Source organism: Ambystoma mexicanum, chromosome 3q (genome assembly GCF_040938575.1).
Source record: "Ambystoma mexicanum isolate Mex_15411 chromosome 3q, UKY_AmexF1_1, whole genome shotgun sequence".
NCBI classification, from domain to species: Eukaryota; Metazoa; Chordata; class Amphibia; order Caudata; family Ambystomatidae; genus Ambystoma; species Ambystoma mexicanum.
In genome coordinates, this window is record NC_090926.1 from 552,051,877 (window position 1) to 552,074,000 (window position 22,124).

Sequence of the window (22,124 nt, forward strand, 5' to 3'; positions counted from 1 at the left end):
CAATGGACACGTCCAAATGTCAAGTAAGTGGCACCAGATCCCTGCTGCCATAACACCCACCAACAACCTCCTTACACACAAGTACAATGAACATGGCTGCTAGACAAGAAACAAACCCCACTGACGCACCCCACATGTCCCCTGTATTGGCCACACAAGAACCATCTGCATGCACACAGATACACATCACCCAGACAATGTCCAACTGCTGGCGTCACCGCCGAGTCACCACATGGCCAAAGCCACATCATATCAAGATGCACACATCAATGACACCAGTGGCACACTTGTCACATCCACCATGTCTCTTCTCACAGAGTCAACATCAACATAGCAACGTCCACAAGTGAAACACATACGTTTCACAATCAAACTCTACATTTCACACAGCCCCTGTGGCATGGGCTAAACCACCTACACCACTGAACACCAGTACCCCAGGTAACAGACACTGCACACTCAATGCCTGCACCACAAACATGCTCCCACACTGCATCCCACACACAATCATGTGTGCACCATGCCATGCCCTCCACCATGTTCGTGACAATGCACATGACTCTGAATGTACTAGCATTGATGTCTGTCAGATGGATCCACACCCATTACAGATGCCCTACCTCACTGTTCTCCACAGGCACATCATATGACAGTGAAGGTGAACATGCCACCATACCCAGGTCCACTGCTGCACGTTGCCTATCTCTATCTATCTATCTATCTATCTATCTATCTATCTATCTATCTATCTATCTATCTATCTATCTATCTATCTATCTTTATTTATTTTTTGTTTGTGGTTACACAGTAACCTTTACAAAAGTTAAGACATAATAAGAATACATAGACAAATATTAACATCTGTCCATATTTTTCCTATTAACTTTACTAAATAACTTTGCAGAATAAAATAAGTTAAAATAAACACTTGTACTACATATTGACAAAACATCACGATTAACACATTTCCAAAGTTACATTGACTACCTAAAGTAGACAATTAAAAACCACAATGCATTTTCAAGAATCTCAGAACTGAAAATTCTAGTTTTACTCGATTCCCGTGAAGCATATCTAACCATAATAAGTTCAAATCCACACAGTCAGTATTGGGAACAAATTGCAAGAAAAACTTAATTTGTTCGGACCTTAAACCATTGCATGCTGTTAGAATATGTCTTAGGTTTTCCAATGGAACCATGGATTTACAGTATCTGCATATAGGAACAGGAGCACAAGCACCAGACCTAATATTCAAAATGTCCCCAGTACCCAGTACGTTGAATCTTACCCTCATGAAGGCGTGCCTCCATGTTCTGTCAGGAAATTTGAGCAGATACGGCTCGGTAACACCCATTTTTTTAAAATTGGACACAAGTTGACTATATAATTTCTTGGTCAGAACTTCTGCAACTGTGGAATTCGCATCACAATGAAGGAGAAGAGTTTTTACCTTCATAGGGTTAGAAATCAAAAGCTCTTGGAGACACCAACTTTTTCTAGACAATCAAGTGCTTCCCTTTCCATATCTTCAAGAATCTTCAAAGTAGCCTTCCCGTAAAGAAACCCACTGCCCATAACACCATATAGAGTTGTGTCATTACTGACAAGGAGTTTCCTATATAGGGCGAGCCTACACCACTCTATTATGCTTTTAAGATAAAAGAGTCCCAGTTCGTAACGGATGGCCGTCAGAGGAACACACTTCGGTAGACACCTCACCATGTGTTTTAAGATTCGAGACTCATACTTTACAATTTCTTCCCTGCACCAGCGTGGAGCGCATTCCAGACCGTAACAAAACTGAGCCACGATTTTATTCCGGTACAGACGCAAACAAGGCTCCATAGTGAATTTCCCGTACTTATTATCAATTTTCTGCATTTGACTCATAAGGGGAACAATTTTCATTTCAAGAAACTCCCGGTAGTTAGCCTTTTTTTTGTCTTCAAAAACCGGATAGCCCAGATATCTCATGGCCTGTCTCACTGGGAGTTTGACATGATCTAAAAACCAAAAGAATTTATTGGAACTCCTCCTGTGACTTAGGCAAAGTATGACAGTTTTAGTGCGGTTGATTATTAAGGAGTTCACACTGGAGTATTCTTTAAATGAAGTCAGTAGACGTTGCAGGGCAATGGGTGTATGCTCCTATAAGTTAACGATGTTCGCGTAAGCAGTCCAAAAGATCTTGACCCCCTCCACCTTGGGGGCAGCAAAAGAAGATTCTTTTAGGTGTGAACCCACATCCGAAAAATATAAATTAAAAACAGTGGGCGCAAAAATGCAGCCCTGTTTGAGCCCATTGGAGACCTTTATTTCCTCTGACAATGAGCCATCTGTACTCAGTCGGACCTTAATTTTGGTGTCTTCATGTAAATGGTAAGGAATTGACAAGAGAGGGGAGGGAAGACCAAGAAGAAGTAGTTTGGTCCATAACGTAGTTCTGTTAACCATGTCAAAAGCCGACGTCAGATCTATGGAGGCCAGATATAAAGGCAAATTCCCCACAGTCCAAGCCTGATGGTGCAAGATGTTGGTTAATAGACCACCAGCATCTATCCCCACATGTTTCCTAAAGCCAAATTGGCAGGGAGATAAAATATGGAAGTCCTTAATCCACACATGTATATGCTCAAGAACAATAGACGCAAAGATTTTAGAGTCTGCGTCCAAAGGTGCAATTGGTCTGTAACTGAGAGGATACAACCTGTCGCCCTTTTTATAAATTGGAACGACAGAAGACAAGTGCCAACTAGTTGGAATGGCCCTGGTGATTACAATGTCTTTAAAAAGGAAAAACAGAATGTTCACCCACAAGGTGGAATTACCTTTAAATACCATGTTTGAAAGCAGGGTGGGGCCAGGAGCCCGAGAGGCAGAACAACAAGTGATGTTATGTTGAATATGAGCCAAAGTAAAGGGGATGTTCCATGGGCACAATTGTATGTCCTTAGGCACATTCCAGACCAGTTTTGGAGAGCTATAGAGGGAACCAGAATGTCCTACTCAACTATCGGATTAGAACTCTAAGTTGACCCTCACTTCTGCTATTAATTAAGGACCAGTATATACGAGAATTGGAGGCCGTAAGTGAAAATAGCATGTCTTCAGCGTCCTTCTGACGAAGCTTGGCCCTTAATGATCTCAATCTAGATTTCCATTTGTTTTTCACATTATTCAACTGATCACCTTGAATATTATTACCTTGCAGTTTCCGGAATGCGCACATTTCACAATTCCTCTCTTTCTTAATATTTTGCATTTCTAAACTGAAGGAGTGCTTGTGGGTCTTAGTTACTGTAGAAGATTTCTTAATGCCAAACGGGCTTCGGATCACATAGTTCTCAAAAGCTTCATGTGAGTAAATAATCAGTCTCTTATCAGGACCATGCTTATGATAGTCAGACAGAAACATCAAATTGACTTTTGTAAGGTTATCATTGTGCCAGGTGAGTCTATTGCAGGGGGCATTTACCTCCAGTGTTGTTAAAGACTGGTCGGCATGAGGGGTATGATATGCGTATCGATATAGTTTGAGCATTTTGTGATCACTAACTGTAGAGCGAGCCAAAACAAAGTCAGAGAATTGGTTGAAAATCAGTGTGCTAACAAAAACATAGTCAATAGTAGAGCACACAATCCCATTGGACCAGGTTGAATGGTCCTGTAGAGCACCCCAGACACAGGGAGCAGTCCCCAGCCAGAAAGAAATTGAAACCAAATGTCCACCTGTAAAGTTTTCCTCGAGGAGCCACTATCAGCAGATTTCCCTGAGCACACACCCGCATTACAGTCACCTGCCACAATGATGTTCAAGATATCACACATCTCTTGGCATTCCTGAATCACTGAGTCGATTAGGGCTATAAACTCCTTTAAGACAAGATCAGGACACCAATAAACGTTAATAATCAGTAGATTCGCAAAGGGTTCACAGGGGCGGAATTTCAAAAGAAGTGCAATGCATCCCTGATGAATCTTGAATGTCTTGAGGCATTTTGCATAAGAGTTGATTTTGACAGCAATGAGGAGTCCCCCCGAAGGTCTACCTTTAGATTTTTTAACCGCAAGTTCTTGGTGTACCAGAAAGCCATCTAGAGATAGGGGGGGCAAGAGCCCAAGTTTCTTGTAAGCAAAGAATAGTGGCATCATGTAAGATAGTACAACAGGCCAAGGACTGCTTCAGAGCACGATTCCCTCTGAAATTCCATGACAAGAGGAATAAGGGGCATGTATTCTAAGGGTTGTCTTTGATTGTTTGTATTTTGGATATGGAATCTCTGAGAGTCTGAGCCAGCCATCTCAAGTCAGTTGCAACGGAAGGAATCTGGTGGGTGTCCCTCTCTGTGTTCTGGGTTTGAGTTCCCATATATGAGTCTTTGGAGACCCTCCCTTACTCCCCTTCCCATGACTTCCAGAATCCCTCACTGTAAATCTCCAAATCAAAGCCAAAACGTTGCAAGGGCACAATTTCAGAAAGGACAAGATCCAGAATAGTTTTCGAGTAGAAAACCACCCTCACATAGTCAAACCTGGTGGGGTGAATATAATCGATAAGTTTGATGTCACCAGAGGAGATCAGAGAAAGTCTAGGAACTTCACCAAATAGGGACAAAATCCTACCCCGATTAAGTGACGGAGGACCACCATGTGAGAACATTGAATTTCACATAAAACTGGGGTATTCTTCAAAATGGGCTTGCCTCCATTCAACTCTGGTACCAGGGGCTGAGTTAAATTGCATTTGTCTTTTCACCTCAGATGGTAAGGCTACGTTAAAGTCCCTCTCATTTGAGTTTTCATTTCGAACACCGTCCTCCCAGTCCTTATATTGGGAGTAATTTCTTTCTGCTTCAGTGCTTGTGATTTTTGTATAACGCCCTATCGCCCATAGTCCTCAAAGTGTTCACATAGACAGACAACATGGAACAGATACCTCAAGCAGGAGAAAAAGCAACAGGGACTTTTACATTTCTCCTTTATCAAACAGGTGTGTCTTGAGCAGTTTCTTAAATACGACAAGAGACACACTGTTTTTAATCAGAGGGGGCATGGAATTCCAAATCGTTGGAGCCCAATGAGCAAAATTAGTACCACCTACCTTTTCCAGGATTTTACGTGGTTGTTGTAGGTTATATTTATCATTAGATCGAAGGTTTCTTCGGACGGGGGCCTTAGTTAGTTTTTTCGCAAGATAGTTAGAGCAGTACCAGCTAGGCACTTAAATATCATAACGGAGCATTTAAATTGTATCCGCTGTTGGACTGGCAGCCAGTGAAGTTTTTTTCTGGCTGCTGAATTTTTTTTCCGTCGGTTCAATCCAAAAACAGACCTAACCGCACCATTCTGTATGGTCTGCAATTTTGTGGTATTGCCTTTGGGAGTACCCATCAGGAGACTATTACAGTAATACGTTTCAAGTTAATTATGGCTCCTGCAATCAGAGCTAGGTTTTGGTCAGTTAGATATGGTCGGATTTGACATATAAGATTAGTGTAGAACGCACAAAGGTTTATTTTAGATAAGAAACATGTCTCTTATACGAGAGGTGCGAGTTCATGAAAATACTCAAGGTCTTATCATGCTCCAAGACATCGATAAAACTATTATTAATCGCTACCGCTGCTGCAAATCCACCACCTCTAACTAGGAGCCTAGTACATCCATGGCAAGACCGGAGCATGCCACAACATCTTCGGCCCAGCCCCCCCGGGAGCAGGAAACACCTGCTGCCCAGCAGCCCCAGCAGCCACCACGACCTGCTGTTAAGCAGCCCCAGCAGCCACCACCACCACCCGCTGCCAAGCAGCCCCAGCAGCCACTACCACCACCTACTGCCAAGCAGCACTGGCAGCCACCACCTGCTGACAAGCAGCCCCAGCAGCCACCAGCACCACCTGCTGCCAAACAGTACCAGCAGCCACCACCACGGCCTGCTGACCAGCAGCCCCAGAAGCCACCACCTGCTGACCAGCAGGCCCATCAGCAGGAAGAGCCTGAATCCCCAGACCCCAGCCTGCAGGAAGAGCCCGAATACCCAGACCACAGCCTGCAGGAATAACCTGAATCCCTGCCACCCACCCAGCCGGACGAACCTGCAACACCAAATGAACGTTCTGGAGCACACAGCACTGTGGAGGGCAGCATGCAGGACACACAGAGACACGGTAGCCATGAGGATGAAGCTGTCTTTACTACCTCAGGCCTTCAGAGCCCACCTCCCATGCCACTACCTGGATTACGGTACATACGAGACATTGAGGGGCGCATCACCAGGATGGAGGAAAGGCAATGCACGCCTTGGTCACGCAGTATGTTACAGAGGCACAACTGACACAGCAGACCATGCAGGATACCTTGTGTAACACGGCTCAAATGCTGGGCAGAGCCACAGAGGGTGTGTACCACCTGGCAAGGTGTGTGCGGGGGGGAAATGGAGTAATGTCTGGTATGGCCGAGTCCATCAACCTGTTGGTAAACGCTATAGTGGAATAACAGCACAGCACCACCCCACTCAGGCCTTCCTCCAGCACAACACAGACCAATTGCATTCAGAGTAGCCCTGTACGTCGGTCACAGCGACTCAATCGCCCACAAGAGGGTCACCCCCATCCTCCAAAAGGGGGGCATAAATAGGCCAAGTTACTAGTGCTTGTGGGGAGGGAGTAGTTGGGAAGGGGTTGTGGGGGTAATGGGGAGGGAGTTATGGGGGAGGGGATCTGGGGGTAATGGGGGAGCAGTGGTGGGGGAGGGGGTGTGGGGTTGGTGGGGGATTGGGCGAGGGAGTGTGGGGGTAGTGGGTGTAGGGGTAGTGAGTGTGGGATCCATTAAATCGGATAGTAGTGTTAGGCAATATTTTTCACACCTGTACATAGTTCATCCTTATGCAACGAACAAACTTGACAGACATTGCTTATTAAGTGTGTATCTATTTAATCATGTACAGTGTCCAGTGCCAGTGTGACCCATGACCAGTGCTGTGTCTTTAACAGTCCATCAAAAGTAGAGGTCAATTAATTCTTGCCGTGTGGCACATCCATCATTGCCATTGTGGCACAGAGGATTTGCTACCTCTTCTTCATCCTCATCCTCGTCCTCTGGTGGCATCATGTCCATGTCAGGGGGCAGGGGGACATTGCGACGGATGCACATGTTGTGTAGCATTGCACATACCAGCACAATTTTGCTCACCTTCTCTGGCCCGTAAATGAGGGCTCCCCCCGACCTGCGGAGGCAGAGAAACCAGGCCTTCAACAGGCCAAATGTCTGCTCGATGGTGACATGAGTGCGTACATGTGCACGGTTGTAGGCCTCCTCATGCCTGTTGTGTGGTTTCCTGATGGGGGTCATGAGCTAGCCCATCAGGGGATACCCGGCATGACCTGCATGGGAGCGAGAGAAAGGGTACTTGTGATTTATTTGATAATTCCATGTTAGCACTGGCTGTACAGTGTACATTTGAATATGCAACTAAGCACAGGGATTCATGACTGTACATGGCAAGTGTCATTGTGTCATTGTCTATGACCCCTGTAAGTGAAGTTAGGGCTTTTCCATGGGTGGGGGATGGGTGCAGTTGCTGTCAAATGGCCCATTCAATGTGAATGTGCACTCTCACAACTCAAGTACAACAGACCACAATGGACTCAGTTTGCATTATTGTGTTGACAATGGGTATGGACTGTACATGTACAGTGGCAACTCACGCATTTGCCTAATTTGCTTTGTGTAATACAGTGGTATCCCCGTTATGCATTCAACATATACAGGTCTTCATGTACATGTCCATTGACACCTTCACCCATTTGACTATGTCACATATCCATTGGTAGTATGTGTCATGGGTGAGGGTTACGTTACAAGAATATGGCTGGGTGGGTGTAAGCATGGTTGAATGAAGCAACATTGGATGAGTCCCACACCTCTCAATCATATATTGGCGGTAGTCAATATGTGTGGCTTTTTCCAATTTCATTCTTGACCCATTCTAATTGAAGGTGTTCCATGAGCGCACTGACCTGCGCTGTATCTGTGGACTGTGAGTGCAGTCACAATTTTTCTGTGTGGCAGATGTTTTTCGCTCTGGCTGAGCATCATGACTTGTGAGTTGCATTGCTGTGTTCATATGAACTGCCTCCCTGAAACTTGAGGAGAACCATCTCCAGTTCCGGAAGCACCTCAAAACCTTCCTCTTTGCTTCTGCTTTCTCTCCCCCTCTCCCCTGCTGAATTCCTGGTAGAAACTGCACTGGTTACCTGGCCAGCCTTTCTGATCTCGGGCCCAGGCCCCACCAGTTGCCCACCTGCACTGCCTCCCTGGCAACCCCTGCACATGGGGACTGTTTCTGTGTCCCTACGGTCCCCCTACCAGCACTTATGTCTGCACTTACCTTGCACTTGCCACCAGCTAGCCGTTTTTATTTATCTTATTTATTCTACTATCCCATGTACATCACTTTCCCCTCTCCCTTCCCTCACGCACTTTTCCCTTTCCCTCTCCCCATGCACTTGTGCAATCTGAATGACACCTGGCTTAGTAGGATCTTTGTCTGTCTTCCCTTTGTTCCCCCTCCCTTGCCTCGTCGCGCCTTGAAACACTTGTGTATAGGCGCGTTATAAATGCCATATCATATCATATGATTCATGCATTTTCACTACAGAGTGGTGCATTGTGGTACATGTGGTTTATGTATTGTGATGTTCCTAATACATGTGCTGATGTGAGCCCTGTGTCTGTTAAATGCACGGAGACACGGCTGTGAGGGCCTTGCACTTCTGCATGCATTCGCTGTGTTACACATTCTGTTCAATTAACAAGAGTCGCAGTTCAAAGCACCCAGTACACTGTGTCTGTGTTTTGTTGTGCAGGTTGGGAATGATGTGGTTGCTCAGTGTAATTACTCATCTCACTTAGTCTTCTATTGGCCTACCCAGTCTCTCTGCAGGAGTGATGATGGATTGATGCATGTAGTGTGCACATGTGCTCCTAATGCATGAAATGCTATGCTATGTTTGGATATGGCTCATGGCCCTGTGGTCAGACTCACCCAGCAGACAGGTTGCCTATGCTGTTAACTGCCCACCCCGCCCCCATTCGACATCCCCCATGGCCCTGTGGTCAGACTCACCCAACAGCCAGGTAGGATGTCCAGCGTGTCCTGCCATGTAGTGGGACAGCGTGGAGTTTCACAGCACCATGGAGTCATGTGTGGAGCCAGGGAATCTTGCACAGAAATGCGTGTTTATTTTGCGGGCATCGCACACCATATGTACATTGAGGGAATGGTACAGCTTCCTGTTGCAGTACACTACCTCCACAGCATGCCAGAAAGCCAGCTCCACATGTGTACATTGTAGCACACCTATTAAATTAGGCATGCCTGCAAGTGCATGGAATGCTATTTTGGTTGCATTCACCTCCTTCGCAGTCCGTGGTAGGCTAATGTAATTGCGTACGTGGGACAGGAGTGCATCTAGCACCTGGGTGAGCACATTGGCGAAACAGGGTTGGGAGATTCCATGCAGCTGCCCCACTGTGTGTTAATATGTGCCTGTGGCAAGGAAGTGTAGCACACACACTACCTTCAGCAAGGGGGGGTGTCTGTCCGGATATTGATTAGGCTTACCAGGTCTTCATGTATGAGGTCAACTATAGTATTGATGGTGTCCCTGTCCAGCCGGTACAGGGTGTGGATCTGAGCAGGGGCTAGATGGAATGGGCTGGCCCTTAGGCAAGGGATTGGTGGCTGCCTCTGGGGTACAACTGCCTGCACATTGGCTATCTGCTGGCAAGTTATCACCCACCTTCTCCTCCTGTGCCTCCGTTGCATCCACTGGCTCAATGCCTCCCCAATGAGCAGCTGTGCAGGCATGTCCTCCAGCTCCAGTACTGCTCGTGCGAATGGTAGCATTGTGCATTTGAAAGGGGTGTGGTGTGTGGGAGTGCTCTTCCTGTGCTGTGCCACACTCCATTGCCTCCACCTGTGCTGATTGTCTGCACCTGTGGCAGATTTCTACACACCAGATTGCTATTACTGCTTGGTTCGCGATGCTGGTGTTTCCGGCATCATTCTATCCGTTATTACTGGCATGTCCATGCTGGTATTTGCATGTTCGTACACCTCTTGATATGGATTTACTTGCTGCATGCTGGTGCCACTGGAATGGCTGCCGTCTGTCAATGCTGATACCGGCAATGGTGTGGCTGGGCACGGCGGGTCCCTGCCGGTAACACCGGCATCATGACTCGGACTACTCCGGTCCGGTAAAGAATGCCAGTAAGGTAATACCGGCATAGATTTTTCTGTACTGGCATACTTGTAATGAGGCCCAATGTGCTTTCAAAACAATGGTAAAGTCCAAGTTGGAGAAAATAAAGGTTGCAAGGAACATAATTGACATCCCAGGAATGAAGAGAGGGACTTTTGTCCTAATGGATTGATAGCCTGTGGATCCAGAGCATATATGAGGTTTCCCAGGAACTGGGGAGGAGTGTGTTCCATTGTACTCATCCATGTACCAGCCTTAGTGATTCCCCAGAGTGACCTGAATATCGAGGGATTTCCAAAAGTGGATGAGCACTTTAGAAAAAGAAGGTCAGTTGCACTCCGGTGGATGAAACAAGAGACCTATTTCTCATCAAAATCAATAAAGGCTTATAAAGCCATTCCTGATGAACACAAGTAGTTCAGCAAGACTGCTATGATAATGACATCTATATTTCTGCCTGGACTCCAAGCAGCAGTGAATGCCAAATGGCTACAGATTACCAGGTGGGAGCTGTTAAAGGCAATCAATACCACTATAAAAGGATTTAACGCCATAAAGGAAGATTTGAGGGCCATAAGGTTGATGACCCTCCAGATCAGCTATGTCCTTGACATAATTACAGCAATGGAAGGAGGTGTATGCACCAAGGTTGGGCTTTGTTGCTATATATTTCAACCAATTTAGAATGGGACTCTGATGGATGCCATAATCATGCTGACAGAATTGCACACAAAATTGGAGGGGGAGACAGATGCTATTGGAGATGACAATTGGTTCTCATACCTGTTTTCATAGATTCCCGATTGGATGGTGAGTATATTCAAGTTCCTTGGTGCAATATTGGTGATGATAATGTTCGGATTCTGTGTTATAAGGATAATAATTGAACAATGCCAGAAAACAGCGAATAAAGCAGGAGGAATGAAGATCATGATCGATGTGAAGGGTTAAAAAGAAGACAACGCTCTGACTGAAAGTACCATCAGAGACCGAATAAAAGCCAGTATTGTGGCAACTGAGGGAACAAAGTTTCTGTATCCAAGAGATCCTAAGAATTACATGGGACGTTGGGACTTCTGTACCCCAAGTGGAGAATGTAGTTACATGACCTGGAGGAACATATTAAAAATGTGGGCACCCTGAGAGGGGTGACGAAGATATGAATACCAAAGAAACCTTTCTTCAAGAGAGGACTAAAAGAAGCAGGAAATCCTGAGGAGGTGGTCGAGGACTCGATCAGAGGGGGGAATGTAGAGGAGCAGACGTGCATATCTGCAGGAGATCCCAACTCCTACCTCCCCTGTATTGGAGCCATGAGACTATGCCCTTTCTAACCTCAGCTACTGTACCAATAGTACAACGAGCATTTGGAAGACGGTATCCATTAAGACAGCCATATCGAATGCACCCTCCAGTTGATGATATCCTGCAGGAGGAGCTCCCTGAAGGAATATGAGAAAGAGCTAAGAAAATGGACTGATGATGTCATAAGAAAGAGTGCACGACATCCTGAAATACTAAATGAATAAAATGTATGGATCTTAGAGCAGAAATTACAAAATAAAGAATCACACTAACCTTAAAGTGTAAAAGAAGAAGATTACACAGTAAAAGGTTCTGCAGAAATTAGAAGCATGAAGAATGTACAGACGCTGAAACGCAAGATAGATTAGGTCATCATATAGGTTAGCTATAAGTAGTAAATAGAATGCAGGCGCTATTGTACAGAAACTGGATATTGGTATCATGAATTAGGTAAGGCAAACGAATGAAATGAGAACGAATGAAAGATTGTGTCGCAGTAGAATAGCAGGTTATTAAAGCTCCGTTGGGAGGCTGTCTGGCCTGAAGTCTAGAACTGAGAAGTTGAGGTCAGCTATCTACACAGTGTGTGTGCGGGGGATGAATCCTCTCATGTTAAGGTCCAAGAAGGAACACAATGGATGCCAAGTCTTAATTCATTTAAAACATGTGAAAGCTTGCAGAATGAACTGAATCGTGGTCTCTTCTCACATGAGTCGAGGCTGGAAATAGGGCTTGAACTTGGAGTTCCAGATCCAATAGTGAATGGCCTCACTCCTGTTGCTTTCCCAGGATGAGAATACTCTGCCAGGCCAAGTACAAAGAGAATTTCATGGGTGATGAGAGATGCTGAGCTAATTGGGTGGTAGGGCAGCCTCTTGTCCTATCTACGTGCACCTGGGTCTTGGTTTACGTGCTGCTAATTGAACTGAATGTTCCAGACATGGCACAAGAGTGCCAAACCAATTGTATTAGTCCGTATAACGTAGGACCTTATAGCTTAAGAAACCAATGAAACACCCGGTAACTGATTTTTCATAAATTACACGTATGTAGGGGTAGGCATACATTGTCCACCTGATACCGAAAAGCCAATAACAAACCTAGCTCCTATATGATTGTATATGTAGATGTGCCCCTTAACCAATTCCAACCCTTGATAGGTTTTTCACCATCACCACGTAGCATGACGTCATTCTGATGCATAAAGCAGTATATAATTGTATTTTATGTATAAATCGCTGAGAGACTGAGCGTACATCCGTTGATGTTCATTGTAACCTCCCTGTTTTAGATAATTGCTAATAAAACAGCAACTTGCCATCTTCTTGAGTGTGTCCGGTTATTTGGACTCAGAATGATTCTGGTGTAATCCCATCCAGCTATAAATGCACATTCCAAGGGCCATAAGCTCAAGTGGCCAAGACAACTTCTGGTTTCTTACATGCCCTTCCCCTATGCGAGGTGGATATACATGGTCTTTATCTGGGTTCTTCGATTTTAAGACCTTAGATAGAACAAGAACCAGATATAGCAAGGTCTCTCGCATATTCCACAGGTTTATTTTCCTCTGTGCTGGAAAAGGCGAGGTGTTTCTATTTGTCTCTCGAATGTATCCTACAAACTGGCCTTGAAGGGGTGACCCTGGATTTTTGTGCTCCTTATGTTTCGTGGAAGGTAAATGGTAGGCTCATGGTGTTCTGTCTCTGTCCACTTCCACATTGAAGAGGTTTGGGAGTAACAGTTAGAGTGCCAGTAGTCTTGAGATATAAATTCCCTATGGGGAGTTGGAGATTCTTGCAAACAAGTGGAGAATGCAGGGAAGTCCCTTTCCACAATGACTTCTTCGGGGAGTCCAGGAATGATGGCCGATGATATCAGATATGACTCAACCCTGATGTTAATGTACACAGCTATCTTGGGGTATATTTCGTTATCCCTGAGTACGCATGTAACTCTAACTAGGGTGGCATTCTAGAGGTCTGTTGTTGTAACTAAATCAGCCCTTATGGCTGTTTGTTTGCTACCCGAGTCAATTAATGCCTTTACTTGTTTTCCATTTATCAAGGCCTTTTCATATGTGAATTCAGCGGAAGACTGACATAGACATATGTTAAACGTTTCCAGATCTTCTTCGGGTTCCTCCCACTCTTCCCCTTTTAGAGAGCCTATTTTCATGGGTTTTTGAGTTTCTAGCCAAGTGGCCAGTTTCTCTACATGAAAAGCAGATAGGAGATAGTTTGCTTCAATAAGTTTCTTCTCTTTTACTTTCCTCTCTACATCTAGGGTCAGGTCTTTTAACTTCCATTCTTTCTTTCGGTATCCATTCCTTTGTTTTATAGGATCATCCTCCCATGTCTAATACCTGGAGTTGGGGCTGGTGAGTAAGTTTGTGATCTTTCTGCTCTTCCCTTCGGTGTACCAAGTGGAAGCGTTTGGCTGCAACCGAGTAGTTTTCGGCATTCTCAATAACCATGGCTAGGTAGGTCAATTTAGTTGTAGTACTGCCTTTTGCAAAAAGGCGGTAAAGAATTGGTGAATTGCTCTAAAGTAATAATTTCTACCAATTCTTCTATTGTTTTGTTGTTAATCCAAAGAGCAATTTTGTTTTTAATTCGTTTTCCCCATTCAAGGGGTGGTTTCCCCAGGCTTTAGTCTAAAGGCCCTTAATTTCTGCTGGTAGAAGTTACAGGTTTGGTCTACCCTTTTTAGAAGCCCCTCTTTTATGGATATAAAGGTAGCTCCCTTGGAAAGATTAAGTTACTGGTAGACGTTCTGTAGCTCACCTTTCAGCAGAGGTCCTAGATAAAACAAATTTAGATTGTCCTCCCTTTGTAATTGCTTGGCTAATCACTCGAAATTCAGAAATAAATTCCCTAGATCTTCCCCCTCTTACTATAGTTGGAGTAACTCTTGAGGTAGCAGGGATCTTGCCTGTAACTCAACCAATTTTGTTAAATTTTCTTGAAGCCTAGCTTCGGCCTGAATCTTATGGGTGGCAAGCTGGGCAATGATGGCTGCCAGGTTGGCCATTTCTTCCGGCGGGGTAAGGGTTCCTTCTGTAGTTTTTTCTGAGTCAGAAAAGAAACAGGTTTTGACTCCCTCTGGTAGAGGGAGATCTAGATAGATTGTTTTCTAAACCTGATGGACCAGGGACCGAAGTTCATTTGGTACCGAAAAAAAAAGGTTCGGGACAAGGGGGATTCAGAGTGTTAGGTCTATGCGGGTCATATTTTATTTTTAAGATTATTCGATCCCACTGTTGGATGTTTTAGTGGAACAGTGGAAGGTTTTAGTGGAACAACTGGGTTTTAAAAAACAAATCTTGTTGACCAGTTGGGAGGTGCAGCTAGGAGAACAAAACCTCTTTAAGAGTAGATACAAAGTCAGAGTCAAGGAGCTCAATGATTTTATTCTCCCCTTCTGGTGGTACTACGATTATCAGCATGAATTCTCCATTTTTATCAATTGAATCAAACTCCATCCCAGACACCATATGTAAGGAAGGCATAGTATCAAACAGTAAGACAGACACAAGTGATCACAGTTCAAGGGTGTTTTATCGAACTTCAACTGGATTTGGTCAGGTATACAGCTCGGGTGTTAGTCCGATTTCTCTCATAGCGGGCTTTCCGTGAGAAAGTGTTGGTGTTGTAAAGGGGTGCAGGGGGTAGAGTTCCTAAATATCCTACTTGATACGATGGGGTAAAAGTGTTATAGGGCAGGGGATACTGTGTCTCACCATCTGGTGTCCCACTCCCCGAAGACCCCTCACCCAGGTAATCCTCCTGCAATGGTCCACCCCCAGGAACTGGATCCAAAAGCAATGGCCATGTCCTGGCCACCTGGATGACAGTTCTCCAGGGACTAGTGGGTGAGACACCTTATGGTTTCTCACAGTACTTAGAGCATTATGGGATGTTAAGTCCCTAATGTTCTGGTTCCTTTTTATATCAAAGGTCTCAATTTAACAACAAGCAATCAAAACTGGGGGATCATTAGGGAAGTTAGTCAGATTGTTCTCCCAATTCTCCTGAACTGAATCCTCTCTCATATGATCCTCCTGCAGAACACCACCCCCAGGGTCATGATCAGGAAGCGTCAGCCTTTCTCTGACCACATGAGAAGGGTACCAGGCCAGGGTTTTGGGGATAGCCACCTCTGATTCATCACATACCCTTTCCTTAATATCACTGGTATTCGCAGCATCTATTGGAATTCGTGAAAGGAAATCAACATTACCATGTTCTTTTCCTTTATGATGTTCAACCAAAAAGCAATAGGGCTGTAAATCCAAAACCCAACACATAACTCTGGCATTAGTATCTTTTCTGAGACTCAACCACTTAAGGGGAGCATGATCAGCAACCAGGTGAAATATTCTACCGGTCAAATAATATTTTAAATAAGTTATAGCCCATTTGATGTGTAGGGCTTCAAGTTCCAAAGTGGCATAATTCTTCTCTCGGGGAAATAACGTCCTGCTAATGTAGAGAATGGGATGTTCTATACCATCATGTACTTGTGATAACACAGTCCCAAGGCCAGTATGTGAGGCATCTGTCTGCAGGATAAATGGTCTATTGAAGTCTGCCACATTCAAGAGAGGTTCACTACATGAGATATGTTTTAATTTATCAACACATACTTGGTCTTAGGGGTTTCTCTCTCACAATTACTGCATTTTTGTCCCATGACAAGGCATATAACTCCTTCCTTGTGAGGAAATGAAAGGCTGCATCATGAACAAGGCCCTGCTGTAGGATAACATCTCTGGGAATTGTTACTGGGGTACATATTCTTGCCCCTTTGGGTGTCCTGGTATATCTGCTCTTTCACAGATCCTTTACTGGTTTCTGTTTTGGATATTTGAACCTCTGCTCTGGCTTCTGTCCTGGCCACCATAAGTATTGTGGCAAGAGGGAACGGTTCTCATGCAATTCTTTTCTGAATGTCGAGGACAAATATCCTCTGCTAATTCTGAGCCTAATTGCCTCTTCGTTTGTGAACTTATTAAAGTCACAGTGATCTATTAGCTTGCATAGCGGGAAAGCGTCCATGTATTCACCTGCTATCTGCACATGTGACACTCGTGATCAATGTTTCTCTGAGGGTTAAAATGTGTGCTCAGCGCTTCCTGCAAAGGAGCCAAACTCATCTGATGGAAAAGTGGGAATGAGGCCTTCAACTTCATCTCCTCCTAGCTTTATTAGCAATCCCCTGGTAAATTTGTCAAATTCATACTCGTCATAGGCCACAAGATAGTTCTCGAATCTCCTAATTCATCTTTCCCAGCATGGACCCAACGCCTGCTGATCATTCATATCAAATGGATGCATCCTCTTCATTGTGCTCGTTGTCTGATTTTGTAGAGGGCTGTCTGTGCACTATTGCTTCGGCGGAGAAAGAATGTCAGATGGTTATTCTGTGTATCTTTACCGCTATTGCAGATGCATTATCATCCCAGGAGGATTGCTCAGCAGCAACGTGCCCGCCTTGGACGCAAGACAACATGAAGCAACATATGTTTGATCCCTGGGTCCGCGTTTAGAAACCTCTGGGTATTTAAATGTGTTATAAATACGCAACTAAGACAAAAAAAACTATTACGCAACTAAAAAACAAACAATTCCTGTAACAGCGTCTCAATGCCCGCGGGCTGTGACAGCACTTTAAAAATAAATAAATAAAATAAGAATTATTCTTGCAGACAGGTATGTAGGATGGACAAAGTGAGACTTCTTGTGTATAATCCCATCCTAAGCGCCATTGTCACATTGCTGAGTAATTGAGGAGGAAGAGAGAACAATATATTACACAGAGCCGTAATGGGACACAATTCTCTGCCCTGTCCGTGTGAACATCCCTGCACCAGTGTGTCCCGAGGGAAAATAAACACATGGAGACCAGTAGCATGTCTCTAACATCTTTATTCTATTTTGCGGCAACTGCTGAGCTCGAGAAGCGAGCCTCGCGCATGCGCCACGGTCCCGACCCCTGATTGGATGTTAGTGACCTTGAATGCATTAAGCGTGTCCTTGCCAGACACAAAATCTTCCCCTTTTGGCAAACAAATAACAATAATGTTCACTCTCAGTTGGGTGGTCATATTTCTTCAATCAGGTGTACGGGGCGCTTGATGCACCGCACAGGTCTTGTTGCAACTTCTGGCATTGCCTCTGGTTCTGGCTCCCCTGCAGCACTTTCAAGCAGTGTTAGCTCACTTTCTCCCACGTTGCTGTCCCACTCACCTTCTTTGAACAGCTTGAAATGAGAGACCTTCCTCGTGATAACCTTGCATGGAGTTCTGGCAGTGATCATCAGGCCGTTCACGTGAGGCACCAATAAATGCACAGGATCAAATCTGCAGTCAGTCTTCTCACCTTGTCTCTGGCGCACACAAGCTTTATCTGCGCACTGAATGTTCGGTTTTGTGGCATGACGCTTGATATCGGGGTAGTCTTTCATGTTCCTTTTCTTCGCCGCATCCTCCATCCTCAGCTCATCTTATCCTCTCACTGGGGCAGTTGCATTATGCGGCAGTCTTGTTTGTGTCCTTCTTCCGGTACTGTTTGCCCATGTGCTCCATGAATCGGGAGAACTTGACGCTGCTGAAGGGTAGGCCATTATCTGATTTCAGCACTTCAGGTATGCCTCACGTTGAGAAGATGTCATCCAGCTCTGGTATTACTGAGCTGGCCAAAGTGGATGCCAGTAGCTGAACAAGGGGAAATCACAAGAACTCATCCATGACGACCATCCAGTACTTGTTCTCTCCGAATGGTCCGAAGAAATCAATAGCAATATGGGTCCAGGGTCGCTCTGGCAGTTCAGACATTCGAAGTGGTTCTGGAGCATTTGCTCTCGAGGTGCTTTGTCACAGATGACAGGTGCTGACAGTGCGTTCCACCATTTCATATAATCCTGGGAACCACATGGTGGCCCTTATTTGCTGCTTGGCAGCTACAACTCTTCTGTGCCGTTCAGGCGCTAGCTCAATTACAGATTTACACAGACTTTTTGGGATGACTATTCTATGTCCTCGCATCACAAGCCCATCTGCTGATATCGAGAGTCCCTTGCGTATCTGAAGGAATGCAGCTAGCTCCATTGTGTCTACCGTGGGGGTCTCTTGACTCATCACTATTCACTTCTCTCCACCTTCCGGGCCTTATCAGCTCTCTTAACTTCTCTAATAGACCATCATGTCGAGTGTGTTCCTGCAACGTTTTGTTTGTGATCACTTTTGGGGTTCCTTGTTGTGTGAGAAAGTTGACGTATTCTTTTGCAACAACCTTTTCATCGTAGCATTAAACAGGGGGTGACGTGACATGAAGTCTACAGGGTTATATTCCTTGTCAGGCTTGTGTAGTATGGTTAAATCAAAGTCCTGCAGTCGTAGTGCCCACCTTTCTACGCGGGGGACATCTTGCAGTGTGGGTTTCCGTAGATAGTCGCTAGCGTCTGATGGTCAGTGAAAATTGTGAACGCCTTTCCCATTCGAAACATTTGAAAGTGCTCACAAGCCCATACGACTGCTAGCTCCTCCTTTTGGGGATGTGAATATTTTATTTAGACCTTCGATAGCTTCTTGCTGGCATATGCAACCACCTGTCTTGGCGTTTCTCATCCCGGTCTGTGCTGCACCAAAATGGCTCCCAGTTTTATTTGGCTAGAGTACAATGTTAGTTTGGTGCATAGTTCAGGATATGCTACGTGTTCCGCTGACGCTACGAAATTTAATGAAATAAAAAGATATTTTATTTATATCGCGCTCATACACAAGTGTTTCAGAGTGTGACCAGACAAAGAGAGGGGAACAAGGGAGAACAAAAACAACAATCTTACTAGGCCCAGTGACATTGAGAACGCACAAGTGCATGGAAAAGGGAAAAGGGGGAAAGTGCATGGAGGGGGGAGAAGTGGAAAGTGCGGAAAAGAGGAGAGAACAGAAATAAATAATAAGTAAAATAAATAAATAAATAAAGGCGATAAGTGCAGAAGAAAAGTAGGAGGGGACTGTATGGGTACAGATACAGTCCCCAGTTGAAGGGGTGGCCCGGAGGCAGTGCTGGAGGGTGGCAGGGTGAGCAGGTACCTGGGCCCGAATGACAGCGGGTGGCCAGGTACACAGTGCCGATAGAGAAAACAGATCAGCAAGGGAGAAGAGAGCCCAAGGAGGAAGCGAAAAGGAAGGTCTTGAGGTGCTTCCGGAACTGGAGATGGTTCTTCTCAAGTTTCAAGGTGGCCGGGAGGCTGTTTCAAAGGGAGGCCCCAGCCGAAAACAGAGATCTACCCCCAGCTCGTTTCTTTGAAAAACGATTGACCCTGTGGGAGTTCGAAGTAGAGTAGTGAAGGGCTCAAGAGGGCAGCTATTTACGGAGGGATAGTTGAAGGTATTTTGGACCTAGGCCCCAAAAAGCCTTGTGGACAATGCAGAGGGTTTTAAATGTAATCCTTGCGTCCACTGGGAGCCAGTGAGGGGATTTCAGAGCTGGAGAGATACGATCACAGGGCTTGAGGCCAAGGACAAGTCTTGCTGTCCTCTTCTGGATTAGTTGTAAAGGGTGGAGAGTGGAGGCAGGTAGATTTAGAAAGAGGCTGTTACAGTAGTCCAACCTAGAGAGAACTAGAGCTTGGGAGACAGTGAGCTTTTGCGGGAAAGAGAGGAAAGACAGAGTACCTCTAAGGAGGTGCAGTAAATAGTTTGACTTTTTTGAGATGTGTGCGAAGAAGGAAAGTGTGGAGTCAAAGATGACCCTGAGGTTCTTAGCCTCGCAGGTAGGGGTAGGAGGAGGGCCAAAGGAGACCGGCCAGAGAGTCACGGGAAAGGATGGTGAAGGAGGATCTCGGTCTTGTTGGCATTTAGACAAAGATCGTTGGCAGCACACCAATTTTGAATAGTGATTAAGCAGAGTTGAGGGGAGGAAAGGAGGTGGCTGAAGAAAGCCTGAAAATGAGTTGGGTGTCATCAGCATAGCACTGGAAGTTTGAGCAGAAAATGAAAATGCAGGTGGCGAGAGTTGGCAGGTATTGGTTGAAAAGCCAGGGTGAGAGGTTAGACCCCTGGGGAACACCGCAGGTAGAGAGGGAGATGGAAGATAGGAAGGACCCAAGTTGTGTCTGGGAGGGTCGATCAGAGAGGAAAGAGGTCAGCCTGGCCAGAGCCTGATCGGTGATACCCAAGTTGTCACGGAGACAATTGAGCAGTGTTGTATGGTTGACCGTGTCAAAAGCAGAGGAGTCCTGTTTGATTTGTAAAAATGCTCTCAGGCACTCTTGAGTCCACTGAAAGGCAGGCCCCTGTTTGGTGAATTCTCTGAGCGGGGCACTGACAGTGGCGAAGTCATGTAGGCATCTAATGCAATAGCTTGCCATTCCCAGAAACAATCTGACATCACTCACATCCTCTGTTAGCGAGATCCCTGTAATGGCAGCAACCTTGCTCGGAACAGGACTCATCCCTCTTTGCAAGAATATATGCCCAAAGAACTTGAGGTGCACTTTGTGGAATGTGCACTTTTCACAATTCAGCGTTAGTCCTGCTTCCATTTGCGCAGCGCACACCTTGTGTAGTGCTTCATCATGCACTAGGATGTCGTTGCTGTTGTTGAAGTCGTTTTTGATGTGACAAATGGCCTTTCGTATGCTCTCCTGAAATATCTCTGCCGACAAAGAGATACCAAAATTGAGTCTTTTATATCTGAAAAACCTAACATGCGTGGCAAAGGTGGTGATGTATCGTGATTGCTTATCTATCTTTATCTGATGGTACCCCTTATTAAGATCAAGCTTCAAGAAAATCTGGGTTCCATTCAGTACTGTTCATGTCATCAAGGTGCATTCCGGGATGTCTCTTGCATCCAATTGCTTTGTTCGCCTGTCTCATATCGACATATATCCGTATTGTACCAGGTGTGCCCTTTCTAGGAACGGCCATTATGGGAGAGACCCAGGGGGTAGAACCGCTGGCTGGTTCAATTTTGACTTGTTCGAGGAGTCCTTGTTTTTATTTCTCCACTTGTGCTTGAAGATAAAAAGGTGTCCTTCTTTGGGGTTGAGCGACGGGAGTGATGGACTCATCGATATGCAGCATTACGGTGTCCCCTTTGAGACACCCCAGATCTGTGAATAGTGCTGGGAAGGTCTAAACAATGGAGTTGTCATGTTGCATAGTGTTTGTTACTGCCGCTATGTCCATTTTGAGTACAGAAGGGCGGCCTAGGAGGTTGCTTTCAGGGACCTCACTCTGTAATTCATGCAGCTCCGTGAGGGCATGTTTTCCTTTTTACCAGAGAGTCGTGGAGAACTTTCAGTGGTTGTGGAAGGGGTCCTTTGCTCCCCACTGGAGGTTGTTCCTGCCTCATGGTTGATAGTTGGGCCACAAAGCTCTACTTGGCGGGCCATTGCACACGAATGACAGATGATTTTTCCTACCATAGATGGTGCACTTTTGTCCAAATTCCCCAGGAACTTCACGCCTGGATCATGTGAAAACCGAAGTCCACAGCGATAGCACCTGCCTGTGAAGATATACTTTCTTGTGAGGCT

General features: G+C 45.3%; 1 protein-coding gene across 1 annotated transcript; it reads left to right on the plus strand.

The window, feature by feature from the left end:
- Positions 1-5,668: 5,668 nt before the first annotated feature.
- On the plus strand, positions 5,669-6,064 carry LOC138447996 (proline-rich protein HaeIII subfamily 1-like). Its single transcript, XM_069604522.1, has one exon. The coding sequence runs from the start codon at positions 5,669-5,671 to the stop codon at positions 6,062-6,064; it is 396 nt and encodes a 131-aa protein (XP_069460623.1).
- Positions 6,065-22,124: the final 16,060 nt, after the last annotated feature.